The sequence below is a fragment of the Pristiophorus japonicus genome, chromosome 16 (genome assembly GCF_044704955.1).
Source record: "Pristiophorus japonicus isolate sPriJap1 chromosome 16, sPriJap1.hap1, whole genome shotgun sequence".
Lineage (NCBI taxonomy): Eukaryota > Metazoa > Chordata > Chondrichthyes > Pristiophoridae > Pristiophorus > Pristiophorus japonicus.
In genome coordinates this window covers 128,047,227-128,062,282 of record NC_091992.1, presented here as the reverse complement: position 1 = coordinate 128,062,282, position 15,056 = coordinate 128,047,227, and the positions used below count along the sequence as shown (strand labels likewise).

The 15,056-nt window shown below is 45.0% G+C and overlaps 1 protein-coding gene across 1 annotated transcript in view; it reads right to left on the bottom strand.

Annotated features, from left to right (window-relative positions):
• Positions 1-15,056, bottom strand: part of rgs9b (regulator of G protein signaling 9b) — a 104,533-nt gene that overhangs the window by 16,290 nt on the left and 73,187 nt on the right. The window contains exons 10-17 of the mRNA XM_070857855.1: positions 14,543-14,572; positions 14,110-14,171; positions 12,574-12,687; positions 12,265-12,380; positions 9,938-10,025; positions 7,378-7,516; positions 7,050-7,135; positions 3,711-3,834 (exon numbers count right to left, since the gene is read on the bottom strand). Of these exons, the coding sequence (XP_070713956.1) occupies positions 3,711-3,834; positions 7,050-7,135; positions 7,378-7,516; positions 9,938-10,025; positions 12,265-12,380; positions 12,574-12,687; positions 14,110-14,171; positions 14,543-14,572 (759 nt within the window). The remainder of the gene's footprint in view (positions 1-3,710; positions 3,835-7,049; positions 7,136-7,377; positions 7,517-9,937; positions 10,026-12,264; positions 12,381-12,573; positions 12,688-14,109; positions 14,172-14,542; positions 14,573-15,056) is intronic.

Here is a 15,056-nt window from a genome sequence, read left to right as displayed (position 1 = left end):
CATTAACTTTAATATCCCTTTGGTTTATTTCTGTTGCTTGCATTGAATCATTTTGTTTAAACAATGTGGGTTTGGAGGAGTTACTGAGCCAGACATGGCAAGGGATCTGAAACAATGTCACTATCGAGATAGTCATTGATACCCTTTGTTATACTTTGATGCCTTAAGCAGTCCTACCACCTCAGTCCAGGCAGATCACACTCTCTGAATACAGCGGGAGTCTAAAACTCGCAGCACGGGAGTGTGTAGTCTGCTGTACACAAACAGACAATGGTTATCCAAGATTCAGAGAGAATCCACACGGCTTGGCATATGTAATAATTGCAACCCGCTGTACACACTGGAGTGTGAAGGCTTGTCAGCCCTGGCGCTTATCATGGCAGCCGACAGCATCGCATCGCACCCACCCCGCCACCACTCGCTGAGCAACCTGCTGTGAGCCTTAGTGGAGAAGGAGCCTGTGAACTGGAGCAGGATTTGGCTGCTCGGTTTTTGTACTGAATTTCCACCTTCACGGGGCAAAAATCGGAGTACAAGTCTGGCGTAACCGGTGCTGTTTCAGATTATTAACATCTCCCCAGAGCTTTCAGGCTTAGTAGTTGCTAGCCAGCAATCTGTGACAATGGCTTTATCTACTAATTGTAACCCGCTCATATAGCTGTACTGGGCTCAGTAACTTCTCCCAGTCACCATCCTGAACACAGCATCAGAAATCACTGTTTACACCAAAACATTCAAAACTTCAACAGAAATAAATGGAAATTAACTCAAAGCCAAGTTGGATCATTCTGTGCAACTAATTTTCACAAAGCAGATGCTAATACTGACAGCAGCACTGGAAAGTTAATAAACATTTACACCATTTCACATTTGCGAAGGGCTGCATAATGAACCCAAGTCTGTGCTTGCATAGTTATCGGTCATCACAGTACTTGTTCTATGTAAGTGCAATAATTATTATTTTTTCTATAAAGTATTATTTTATTTGTGCGAGTTAGTTTTGAATTCCTCTTCTCACTAGCGCTCAAGTTAGGCCCTGATACACATTACCCTCCAGCTCACCCACACCTACAGGGACCATGCGATCACTGCGCACACAAAATGCTGCTGTCCAGTCGGTCTGCCAAGCAGTGCACTCGAGGGGTGTGGGTTTAGTAAGGAAACAGCCTCTGAATCCCTCCACCAGCCAATTTAGGATCCTTCCGTCACCACGGGAGCTAGTGGAAGTAATTAGCTGAAGACAAGAAATATTAGATCTAATCAACAAACTACAACAGCCTCCGCTTTTACACTGGTTATTACTTGCTACTGTATTCAATAGCCAATATTTAGATTTGCATAGACACTTATTGGTACAGTTTTAGATAGGTACATTATACTCAGTGCTCGAAGGGAAGCTTAAAAACCAGGTGGAACAAGGGATGGTGGGGTGGGATAGTTGGGGGGAGGAGTGGGATGGTTGGGGGGGGGGGGGGGGGGAAATGAGATGGTTGGGGGGGTGGGCGGAAGTGAGATGGTTGGGGGGGATGGGGGAAGGGAGATGGTTGGGGGGATGGGGGAAGTGAGATGGTTGGGGGGGGAGAATTGAGATGGTTGGGGGGGGGGGGGGAAGTGAGTGGGATTGTGGGGGAGATTGTGGGGGAGGGAGAGGGATTGTGGGGAAGAGATTGTGTGGGATTGTGGGGGAGAGGGATTAGAAACATAGAAAATAGGTGCAGGAGTAGGCCATTCGGCCCTTCTAGCCTGCACCGCCATTCAATGAGTTCATGGCTGAACATGCAACTTCAGTACCCCATTCCTGCTTTCTCGCCATACCCTTTGATCCCCCTAGTAGGATTGTGGGGGAGGGTGTAGGATGCTGGGGGTCATTTCGGCCTGCTCATGGGGAAGAATATTAAATGGAACGGATCAGCCAATCTTGTGCCCATGAACGGTTGGATAATGGGCCACTGTTTGCGTGAAAAGATTATTTGGCAACCCCCTCCTGACATACATTTTGTAGCCTTGTTCTAAATAACATTTAACTGGTGCAGTTGTACTAAGAACAACAACTTGCATTTATATAGCAACTTTGGTGTAGTAAAACTACAAGTCACACATCCTGACTTGGATATATATCGCTGGGTCAAAATCCTGGAACTCCCTCGCTAACAGCACTGTGGGAGCACCTTCACCACACGGACTGCAGCGGTTCAAGGCGGCGGCTCACCACCACTTCTCAAGGGGCAATTAGGGATGGGCAATAAATGCCGGCCTTGCCAGCGATGCCCACATCCCATGAACGAATAAAAAAAAATGTCACAAGGTGCTTCGCAGGAGTGACTATCAAACAGAATGACACTCAGGCTAATTTTACAGAGGCTTACTGGCAGTGCACATCAGACAGAAAATTGTGGGCAGAGCACCAGTTCCTACCGGACAAGACTCTGTGTTGATAGCACGCGTTTGGAAAATCGGCTCTTCAGTGTCAGCTTGGCTCTGCTGTTACAGCCCTTGCTCAGGAGTTGGGGTTCAAGAGCTACTCCAAACCTTCAGATGAGACTTTAAACCAAGGCCATGTCTCCCTGTTTGGGTAGACGTTAAGGATCCTCAATGAGGAGTCCTTCCAGTGTCCTGGCCAACATCCCTCCCTCAACAAAAAAACCCCACTGCGGTTTGTCGGATATTGCTGAACTCAAAATGGTTGCTGCACTTGTCTATGTAATGATTTAATGTGACTGATGCGCTTTGAGATGTTTGAGAGAGACTTGATGAGGTGTTTTGTAAATGTACAATAATTACACTGGATTCCATTCATGAAGGCAACGGCTAGGAATTTCCTTGGAACTGATCCCTCTCTGCCTCCATAACTTCACCACCAGTGCGGCGGAAAGCCTATTTATTCTGAGGAAATCCCTGGCCAGTGTGGCACTACGGCTGGGTGGCAATAGCATGAATAGACGCCTCGTTTCGATGAGCTGGTGATCAATCAGAATCCTTACGTGCGAAATAAAAGATGTCCGCTGCCTAAGCATGTTTGCTCTTAGTGGGACGTGTGAAAGAATTTCTAGGTGACTGGATGTAACCCACCTTTCGTACTGGGTCACGGAGAGAAGAATTTGGCCACAAAGGTGTTCTGTGCAAGTGAAGCGATGGTGCATTTCAACATGAATTACATCATCGCGCCATTGGTAAATAAAGGTTTAGCAAACAATCTTTTCCCAAACAAACAGTGACCATTTAAAGAGAAGGCTCGTCACATGCCTGGATGAAGCCCACCTTCAGCCTTCCTTGGCCACTGTGTGCTGTGTGGTACAGAACATGAGGGAGGGGGCAGGAGGGGATTGGTTGGAGAGGAGGGGCAGGAAGGGAGAGTGAAGGGGAGGGGTTGGAGAGGAGGGGCAGGAAGGGAGAGTGAAGGGGAGGGGTTGGAGAGGAGGGGCAGGAAGGGAGAGTGAAGGGGAGGGGTTGGAGAGGAGGGGCAGGAAGGGAGAGTGAAGGGAAGGGGCAGCAGAGAATAGAAATGCTCACAATAAAGTGATATTACAGCTTGTACAGGCGCTGGTGCCAACATGTGTCCCATCCTCTCTCACTTCGAGCACTGGGTACATGCCCTATTTGTGTTAATTGGGTGATTTGTTGAGCGGTCCGTGGAGGTGAGGTCTTTACTGCGCCTCTGGTTTGGGAGGCTCCTGCTTTAGCTGATGCCCGAGTTCTAACTTGCTCATAACCTGCGTTATGTCGACCACCTTGGTGCTGCTGGCAGCCGCTCTTGCTTTCGCCTCCTGCTCGAGCTGCCGCAGGATCACTGGGCTGGGGCTGGAGCGTCTGTGTCTCTTCATGAAAGGAAAGTTACTGAAAACAACAAGATATAATCTTACAGGATGCATGGAAACCGTCACAGCTTCAGCAATATTTGTACATCTTTACATGAATGATAAATAACTCCGACCCCGGGGCCCCTCTGATGATCTGGTCAGTAACTACACCACTGACTGTGCCGCAAGGATCTGCCAGGTTCCCAGCTTCAATCCCTGGTCTCCGGTACATTAGCCACACTTAACTGGGGCTGTGGTAGAATTGGCTCGAGTGGCTGCACTTAAAAAAAAAAGACTTGCATTTGTATAGCGCCTTTCACACCCAAAGCGCTTTACAGCCAATGAAGTACTTTTGGAGTGTAGTCACTGTTGTAATGTGGGAAACGCAGCAGCCAATTTGCGCACAGCAAGCTCCCACAAACAGCAATGTGACAACAAAACAGATGATCTGGTCATTATGTTGATTGAGGGTTAAATATTGGCCCAGGACACCGGGGATAACTTCCCTGTTCTTCTTCGAAATAGTGCCATGGGATCTTTTGCATCCACCCGAGAGAGCAGACGGGGCCTCGGTTTAACGTCTCATCCAAAAGATGGCACCTCCGACAGTGCGGTGCTCCCTCAGCACTGCACTGGAGTGTCAAGCCTAGATTATTTGCTCAAGTCCTTGGAGTGGGATTTGAACCCACAACCTTCTGACTCAGAGGTGGGGGTGCTGCTCACTGAGCCACTGTAATTCATACGTTATGAAAGCATATACTCGGGATGAGATGAAGCAATATATTAAAAAAAACTTTCTTTCAATTTCTCATGTTCCTCTTGCTCTCCCTGCCTGCGGGGAAGGATCACAACCTCTACCCCAAAGACAGAGTTTATATTGGAAACTTACTGTCTGAAAGAAACAAAGACTTGTATTTACATAGCACCTGTCACGACCTCAGGATGTCCCAAAGTACTTTACAGCCAATGATATACTTTGTTTAAAAAGCGCTGTGACTGCCGTAACGAAGGAAACACTGCAAGGTCCCACAAACAGCAATGTGATAATCCAATGGAGGCCAGCCAGGGGAGCATTGGAATAGTGGAGTCTGAGGGACTACAGCAGCAGACGGCCTGAGGCGGGCGATGTTAGAGGGATATTCGACCCATACATAAGAACATAAGAATTAGGAACAGGAGTAGGCCATCTAGCCCCTCGAGCCTGCTCCGCCATTCAACAAAGTCATGGCTGATCTGGCCGTGGACTCAGCTCCACTTACCCGCCCGCTCCCCATAACCCTTAATTCCCTTATTGGTTAAAAATCTATCCATCTGTGACTTGAATATATTCAATGAGCTAGCCTCAACTGCTTCCCTAGGCAGAGAATTCCACAGATTCACAACCCTCTGGGAGAAGAAATTCCTTCTCAACTCGGTTTTAAATTGACTCCCCCTGTATTTTGAGGCTGTGCCCCCTAGTTCTAGTCTCCCCGACCAGTGCGGGATACCAACCCCACCTGCACTCAAAAGTCTGTGTGACGTGAAAGACCCATTAATTGTGCTAGGATTTGAACCAAAATGTTGTATCTCGACACCATCAAAAACTAATCACCTTCAGAGTTTCTCTCGGTTATGTTTTCAGTACGATGGCTGATAACTTTAGGGAGCCTGTCAGGGTGACTCCCTCTTTATTGTTGTAAACAGCAATGGCTGCTAAGCCACAGTAGTTCACCAGGTGGAGCGATATATATTACACTCTCCACTCCCTTTTAGTTTCCCCACCCCACATGCTAAGCGCTGTTTCCAACCAAGAGGAGTCTCAAAGATAAACAGCCTTCAGGAAATACATTAAAGTCACTCTCCCACTGAGCTGAGCTTCTCTTCCAGCCTGCGATAGAGAAGGATCAAAGCTGCACTCAGTGTATGCACTAGCCCAGAGTGTCAGAAACTGAGCTACCCTCTGGACAGCTGGCGGCTAATTGAATCTTTATTTTTTTCTCTTGGTTTGCCAGTGTAACAAAATTCTTTTCCTGCAGCTGCTCTTCGTTAACCATTATTTTGATCAGTCAGGTTCTGATACACCGAGAAAGCCACCATGCTCAAGATCATTCCAACCAAGCTACTAAGAAATCCACTTTGAGTTTCTGTTTGTCTGATATGGAATGCACGCTCTATTTCTTTCAGGACACAGGCCATTTACCTTAAGCTTAGGTAATATTAGGAGCAGGAGTAGGCCATTCAGGCCCTCGAGCCTGTTCCGCCTAACACAAGCAGACATGATGGGCTGAAATGGCCTCTTTCCGTGCTGTAAATTTCAATGATTCTATGAAGCACAGGTTGTCAATGCCCAAGGCTGTGAGCCGAAAGTGCGTGTAGTGGGATTTCTGGATTTTAATCAGCTGAAACCTCACACAGCCTCTGGTTCTTTTGAAGATTATCTTCGATCGTGGGCTGTCAGCAGCCTGCCCGCTGTATGTGCGGAAGCTGCTCAGATGCTGAAAATCCCAATCAAAAAGCAGAAAATGCTGGAGACACTCAGCGGGTCAGGCAGCATCTGAGGAGGGGACACAGAGGGGGGAGCTATTTGGAGACACATCTTATATCTTTCGTCATAAGTTTAAACCTCCATTGGGACTTTGCTCTTGTCAAAAAGGGTCAAGAAAAACAGAGTTTCTTACACCCCCTTCTCAGTGCAGAACTGTGTCCAAATCTGAACAACCCCCAGATACCAAATCTGTATCACCCCCAGATACCAAATCTGTATCAACCCCAGATACCAAATCTGTATCACCCCCAGATACCAAAATCGGTGTAACCCCCAGATACCAAATCGGTGTAACCCCCAGATACCAAATAGGTACAAACCCCAGATACCAAATCGGTGTAACCCCCAGATACCAAATCGGTGTAACCCCCAGATACCAAATCTGTACCACCCCCAGATACCAAATAGGTACAAACCCCAGATACCAAATCGGTGTAACCCCCAGATACCAAATCTGTACAAACCCCAGATACCAAATCGGTACAAACCCCAGATACCAAATCGGTACAAATCCCAGATACCAAATTGGTACAAACCCCAGACACCAAATCGGTACAAACCCCAGACACCAAATCGGTACAAACCCCAGACACCAATATGAATCAACATTTGGGACAGACACCTCTTGAATTGTCTTTAACACTGAATGGAACTGGATTATGCAGCAGCAGCATCCAATACTCACTTTAAATTGACCAATTTAAGAGTGGAAACATTCCAGTACTGACCTTTTTTGCTTGGTCTCTTCGAGAATGAGGGCCTTATTCTGCGTTTCCTTGTAAATGGGGGATCTTAAGAAACGTGGGTACGAATCCTGTGTAAGAGAGACAAGAAGGAGTGACTGGGGCGAGTTATGAGGGGTTTCAACCTGCTCTTTGAAAAGCTGCCTCATGAAGTACCTTTGTTTATCTAGCCGCCTTGACAACCAATGATGTTATTAAGGAGAAAACAAACGACACTCACTGGCCCACCCACCCACACAAACCGTGCACTGAGGGCTCACAAAATGACAAAGCTATGAAACCTGCAAAGAAGCAAAAAAAATGAACGGCGGACCTTTTTCATCAGCATGTAAATGTGAGTCTGTGCAGCATCCAGCACGTAGCGATGTGGGGTTTTCAGGCCCTTGACAGTAATCTCCATGGTCCTCCCATCAATGTTAATCCAACGCCTCGCTCCCTGTGCCAGGAACGTTCTGAAATCAAAGGAGGGCACATACGTGGGCTTCTGTTACATAGTGAGGAAGAGGTAATGCCCTTTCACCTCTGGGTTTGGGTTGTAGGACCAGTGGTGTTAGAGAGGATAGAAGTGTTCTTAATTATAATTTACTCCTCAAATTAATAGGGTCCATAAGCATTAAATATCAGGTCTCACAGATTTATTAAGTACAGGGTATACACAACTTAAACTTACAATGAAACCTTGCGGGTTTAATTGGGGGGACTCAAAAGCGTCCCAGTTACGAGTTTGGTATACAGGCCCATCAGACCTTATCAAATCCTATGCATCTGTTTCAAAACCCACTTTTTATACCGTTTTCTTATCCCCCTCTATGTGACAATCCCTGTGTTTCTGCATTGCATGATTATACAAAAGTTAAACTACAATCCCAAAACAATGTGATTGGCCCTTATCAATAATTTTAGTTTTAACGCGTTATTTTTCCTTAGACCGGTAAAAACTCCCCAACTTTGTTATAAAATAAAGACTTGCATTTATATAGCACCTTTCACAACCACCTGAGGTCTCAAAGTGCTTTACAGCCAATTAAGTAATTTTGGAGTGTAGTCACTGTTGTAATGTGGGAAACATGGCAGCCAATTTGCGCACAGCAAGCTCCCACAAACCAATGTGATAATGACTAGATAATCTGTTTCTGTTATGTTGACTGAGGGATAAATATTGGTCCCAGGACACCAGGGAGAACGTTTCAATCTTGTTGCATATCATCACTATTCCACCAAGTGAAACTTCTCATTATATGTCTGCCTCTGAATCAAACCATTTCACACCAGTTTCCTGCCTCAAAAGGATATTTCCTTCTGCAGATCGAACTATTTTTCCTGCACTTGTTATCAACCGCTTAAAGTTTTCCGGAATATATGAATCATGTTTCTTAAATTAGATTTACAGAAGTAACTAAACGGCCCATTGTTTTCAGATCTTAGTTCAATAGTTCAGTGGTTGCTGCATCGAAATGGATTTATACTTCCCTGCTTAACAAGCAACAATTACTACAATATAAACAGCAATCAATAGCAGTATAACAGTAGCAGATATCAAGACAGGCTGATTAACCCTTTCCTTACAGTGGGCTAAAAACCTCACCCACTCAGCATTCAATATACAAGTTGCCCCCTGCCCTTACTATAAAAACTTTTAGATCACCTTTCTAATGCATCAAGAACAGGCAGGAAGGAGAGACTCATATCCCAAACTTTACGGAATTACATGGCACATTTCCATGGAATGATTGTAATTTTTCCATGAAAAATCTCGAATGAGATCTAAACAGGAATAAGTGTTCCATCCCTCCCAGGGGAGCGTACATTAGAGGATATTTTCCTTGGTTACTGGTTTCTCTTAACTTTTCAACGCCCCTTATTTAAAAAAGAACTTGCATTTATATAGCGCCTTTCACAACCTCAGGACATCCCAAAGCACTTTACAGCCAATGAAGTACTTTTGGAGTGTGGTCACTGTTGTAATGTGGGAAAGGCAGCAGCCAATTTGCGCACAGCAAGCTCCCACAAACAGCAAAGTGATAATGACCAGATAATCTGTTTTTAGATGTTGATTAAGGGATAAATATTGGCCAGGACACCGGGGATAACTCCCCTGCTCTTCTTCAAAATAGTACCTGAGGGGCAGACGTGGCCTCGGTTTAACAACAGCACCTCGGACAGTGCAGTATTCCCTCCCGTTTGTGCTCAAGTCTTTGGACTCAGAGGCGAGTGTACTACTAACTGAGCACTCCAGGTTAATACCTCAATTCTATTTCAGTTGTAAATTAAATTTTATTTCTATACTTCAGCCTTTTCCCCCTGCCACTTTTATCCCTTTCTTTATGGGTGCATTTACACTATAAGTTTAGAATTGGAATGAAGTAATTCAGTTTAAATTGGGCATTAAGGCCCAACCTGACTCCTGTCCAAAGAGGCTGCCTCTTCTCACGAGTCACACCCACTTTACTCCAGTGCCCTGACCCTGAATTCAGGGATCTCTCTATTTGCCAAAGATAAAACCTGAGAGGTTCCCTATCTAACGTCCTCCAGCTCCACAATCCTCCGAGATCTTTGCGCTCCTCCAATTCTGACCTCGTGCACATCCCTGATTTTAAATCGCTCCACCATTGGCGGCCGTGCCTTCAGCTACCTTGACCCTAAGCTCTGGAACTCCCTCCCTAAACCTCTCCACCTCTCTATCCTCTTTAAGGCACTCCTTAAAACCTACCTCTCTGCCCAAGCTTTTGGTCACCTGCCCATATATCTCCTTATGTGGCATGGTGCCAAATTTTGTTTGATAATGCTTCTGTGAAGTGCCTTGGGACGTTTTACTACGTTAAAGGCGCTATATAAATACATGTTGTTGTTGAGGATGCTTCACACCAACTCACTTGTAAATCTCGTCAGCTTTTTCCTTGCCCTTTGATTGTTCTCCATACTTCAAGTCTTCGCAAGCTTCCCAGAAAGCTAAGTTCTCCACTAAAATACAAAACCATGTCAATTAACATTCGTCAAACTGCTGCATCATAGACGCAATAGCAGGATGGCAAGGTAAAGCTCAGAAGTTAGTAAGCTATTTTCAAGTATTAAAGTTCTCTTGTTTCCTGTTCTCCTTTTCCATCAATTTTCTCCCCTCTCCTTAAGCTACAGACCAGTCACTGAGCACAGATTTGTGGGCCGAGCGGCCACTCTTCATATGAGAGTGGAGATTGCCCCCGATTTTAACTCCAGGTGGAATCCCCGCTCAGGCCAGAGTTAAAATTACAGTCGGGTCTCAATGATGTCATCAGGGCCACAACATGCATGTGTAAAGAAGGACCCTGTTGGCTCCGGGCTGCCTGCTCAGAAGAGCAGGTTAAAATTCAGATGTTATGATCATTGCAGCTTTCGGACAGGCAAGAGTCAGGGTGATTTTAATTGCCCACCTGCTGGGTTTCTGCTGAGTGAGTGGGATTAAAATCGGCCCCTTCAACATCGTCAGCAAGTTATTCAACCAGGATGAGCTTCACAAATGACCTACTTAAGATCGATACCCACACTTCCAGCAGAGGTTGCTGGTTCGTGATCAGGAGCAGGAACTCTGGCCAATATCCCTCTCTTCTCTAACCTAGACCAACTGTAGCACTGCCTTGTCGGAAATCAGCTAATCCACCACGGACCATGGATCAAACTTGGGATCTTCCTGGAGCGGGACGCTCAAGATTTAACCAGCTGAGGTGAACGGGGAGACTTGCCCCCTTCTATTTTCTGGATTTCCTGGCCTTTTGATATATCTTGGGCCCCATGGTGTGTTTGTAAATGATGGACCTCCCACAGATGCCACAGACCCCGGGAGGGGCAGCAGTGGTGGTCCTTGGCAGGCACACTCTCAAGGTAAGTGCCCGGATCGGGGCCTGTGTATTGCCAGAGCGTTGTGTTTTTTTGTTGTTCTGAGGGCAACAGGACAAGAAATATTGCTGTAATAGTGCTGCAATCCAAAAGGATTGCAACACCTTAAACCTGTCTCTGATTCTATTCTGTGCACAATTCCACCAACGTGCCAGACAGCATCTGCAGTACAGCTAGCAATTTCAGGCAGAGCCTTGGTATTACATGGAATTACTTAGAAATTACGGCACCAAAACAGGCCATTCGGCAAAACTGGTTCATGCTGGTGATTATGCTCCACATGATCCTCTACTTCATCTAATCTATTCGCATATGCCTCTGTTCCTTTCTCCATCATGTGCTTATCCAGCTTCTCCTTAAATGCATCTGTGCTATTTGCCTCAACCACTCCCTGTGGTAGCGAGTTCCACATTCTCACCACTCTCTGGGTAAAGGAGTTCCTCCTGAATTCCCTATTGGATTTATTAGTGACTATCTTATAATGATGACCCTTGGTTTTGTATTTTTAGCACTCGGTGCCGTCTACTGTATTGACTAGGATTTCAGTGTGGTTTAATTCAGGGTCTTTAACACCATGAGAAAGCACAGAACAGAAAGAGGCCATTCTGCTGACACAATCTGCTCTACCATAGTCTCCAAACCCCCCCACACCGCCCCCTCCCCCAATCCCTGCATATACTGCCCCAATGGACAGGTCCCTCAAATAAATCAGCCAGAATCCCTGACGAGCCTTGCAGCCCGTAGCATCCATCCCTCATTCCCAGAGGCTTGAGGAACCATCACGTTTCCTTAACTGTATCTGAACCGGTCCTTACATAAAAACATAAGAAATAGGAGCAGGAGTCGGCCATCTGGCTCCTCGAGCCTGCTCCATTATTCAATAAGATCATGTCTGATCTGAAGTTGGCCTCAACTCCACTTCCCTGCTGCTCCCCATAACCCTCGACTCCCTTATCGTTCAAAAATCTGTCTATCTCTGCCTTAAATATATTCAATGATCCAGCCTCCACAGCACTCTGGGGCAGAGAATTCCAAAGATTCACGGCCCTCAGAGAAGAAATTCCTCCTCATCTCCATTTTAAATGGGTGACCGCTTGCTCAAACTATGCCCTCTAGTTCTAGATTCCCCCACGAGGGGAAACATCCTCTCTGCATCTACCCTATCAAGCCACCTCAGAATCTTGTACGTTTCAATAAGATCACCTCTCATTCTTCTAAAGTCCAATGAGTATAGGCCCAACCTGTCCAAACTTTCTTCATCTGAGGAATCAACTGAGTGAACCTTCTCTGAACTGCCTCCAATGGAAGTATATCCCGCGCCTGCACATACCACTGAATTCCTTCTTGAGGAAGAGCTCGAAATCCTGGCGGCCGCTGGGATCCCTCATCAGCTCAGCAAAGCTGAAGGTCCAGCGTTCGACCCGCAACTTGGTTGGCACATCCACCCTGCAGCCGTCCCCAGAGCAAAACAAAAGCGGGTCAGTAATCAGCTGGCACAGAGAGAACTTCACCTCTGAACTGGAAACACAGCCCTTATCATCAGGGAAATACGTTACATTGCCATTCTGCAATACAAAAAAAAAGGAACCATCATGTTCCAGTGCCTTTTCAAAAGTGGAATCGCAGCCCGGGCACTTACATCGGAGTGTTGAGTTCCCAAAACGTTGGGTCATCGGTGAGCCAAGGATTACTGGGGCAGCATCCAGTCAATATCGGGTCGTGGCTAAAATACTGATCACAGTATTTCGCAATCCTGAAGGAAGGGGCAACAATCATAATAATGTGCGGTGTGATACAATAAACACTGACGTTATTGTGAGAGAGCAACAGAAGAAACCATTATTATTTCCATTCGAATGCACAGTCAAATGTGTATAAAATATACCAATATTCAAAATCTTACATGTGTGCACTTCCTGTTGTCACAGCTTTTGCCGATTTTTCACATTATAAATTTCTACATCCACATTTATAATGGGAAATGCCTATGTAAACAGTCACACCGTAAGCACACTATCCCACCAGTGGTGGCGTTGTAGCACCCAAGTTTTGTATCTCCCAGCTCCTCAGTTAGTACTGCAGAGAAACTCCCGTACTCCAAACCAACTCTAATTCTCTGCTTCCCAAATTAGAGTCCTTTTTGCTATTTAACTATAAAGAAAATTGAAGTAGGCTATATAAAAATAAGGGAAGAATGTATGAATTTAAAATTCATTGTATGAATTACATGTTTACATCCTGGTCCAATCATCTCCTGCCCTCTAACCCCACTTCACTTAAAGAGTACACTTGGTTTTGTGCACAACTCCATGAGAGGTCGACTAATATATTGAAATCTTCTGTGGAGCACGATGTCCTGTCCACAAACCTTTCTTCCTGCCATCACAGTCTTTGTCACAAATTTCTGTCAACATTCACCGCGGTCAACAATTTCCATGCAAATTTGCTATGTCAACGGTAACGCTGCAATTTCAGGTCCTGGCCACTGGTTGGCCCCATGGATCCAGTTGCTAACATCTTTTTCCCAATTCTGTCGCCATTTTGTATATATAAAGTTATATTCATCAACTAACCATGGGCAACACCATTGGCAATTTACCATTTGAAAAGTGGTCTCTGTCTGACACATTCAAACTCCTTTAGCAGCAGTGCATACATAATGATATCTTAGACAAGCCTGGATACAAATAAGAAAGTCAATAAGGAGGTGTTTGACTCAGTGGAGGTGTAGCGTTCATATACGTAGTATAAGCTGCTCTTGCTTTTCACATCATACTGGACAAGCATGGTCACACGTGGTTAGAACAATTTGCTCGCATGGTGGGCAAAGGCTGGCACAGAGTGGATGGGCCGAATGGCCTGTTTCCGAGTTGTAAGTTCTATGTATTGCTATGTATGACTGAAAGGGACAGTGTTGTGGGCAGGTTCAGTGCCAGGATCAGGCTGTGTCTTGGAAATTGGGAATTAGGAAAGAATATCTGTGTCTGCAATCTACTCCACTCATCTCCTCGGTCATTTCCACACTGAGAATTTTGTTTTATATTACTTCAAATTCACATGCAGGCATGGGCAAGGTGATAACTTGCACCCAAGTGTTGAAAATCGAACAATTTTAACTTGTCCTCGTTCCTTAATAATACAGAAAACCTACAGCATCACGTTCTGCATCACCTACCCTCCCAGTGAGACAGAAGACTTCACCCTGGACTTCATCAGGGCCTGTTGATAGTAGAGAATCTAACACAATCAAAGAAAAATATAGTTAAAGACGGGGCACGTGTGAACGTGAGCACTCGGATCATTTGTGCAATGAAGTCAGTATTCCAGAGTCTCTTTTATCTACGGATATTGGGAATTCGATCAAACCAATGACCGCGGCTGATTTTCCAAACCAAAAGCTGCGACAGAATTAGATTTCCAGATTTCTTTTAAAAAACACTGAGCACAAAGTTTATTAATTTGTATCATTAAAAAAGGTGTTAGAATGGGCATTATTCTAAATTTCTCTTTGGATTAAATGGAAATTCTGAACTCAGGCATTCATCTTACACAAAATCCACACAAACAGATAAAATGACAGATCCAGCAGTGAAATAAAACCACATTACCTCTCGTCTGTAATAAACATGCGTCTTTTTCTGTTGGGAAAAAGAACAGCAAAGGAATTCGTTAATTATTAAACAACTGAAACTTTACATGTGGCATATGTAACGGGTACGATAGAGTTCACATTTAGGCTGTGGCCAGTCCTGTTGGCTGCAGTAATGACACCCGAGAGTGTTTCTTATATTTTAACCTTTCTGTAATAAGCATCAGCAAATGAGTGAACATTTGTAATAATGCTGGTTTGGTTTGGTTTGAATTATAGGCAGTAGCGGATGAAGAACTCCCATCTCTGATCTTCAGAAATCATGGAGACAAAGTGATTGTGTGGGTTTAAATGACTGCTTCACATTCAACAGTGTAGTCAGCGCTAGGTAGGGGCATGCAGCAGGCAGCTATGAAAGGAAAGCAACTGCCATTTAAAAAATTAAAATAATGTTAACAAAAGAGGAAAGCATTTAAAAAATGATGAAATACAATGGCCCAGAATTTGCTGAAAAAATAACGGTGTGTGAATTA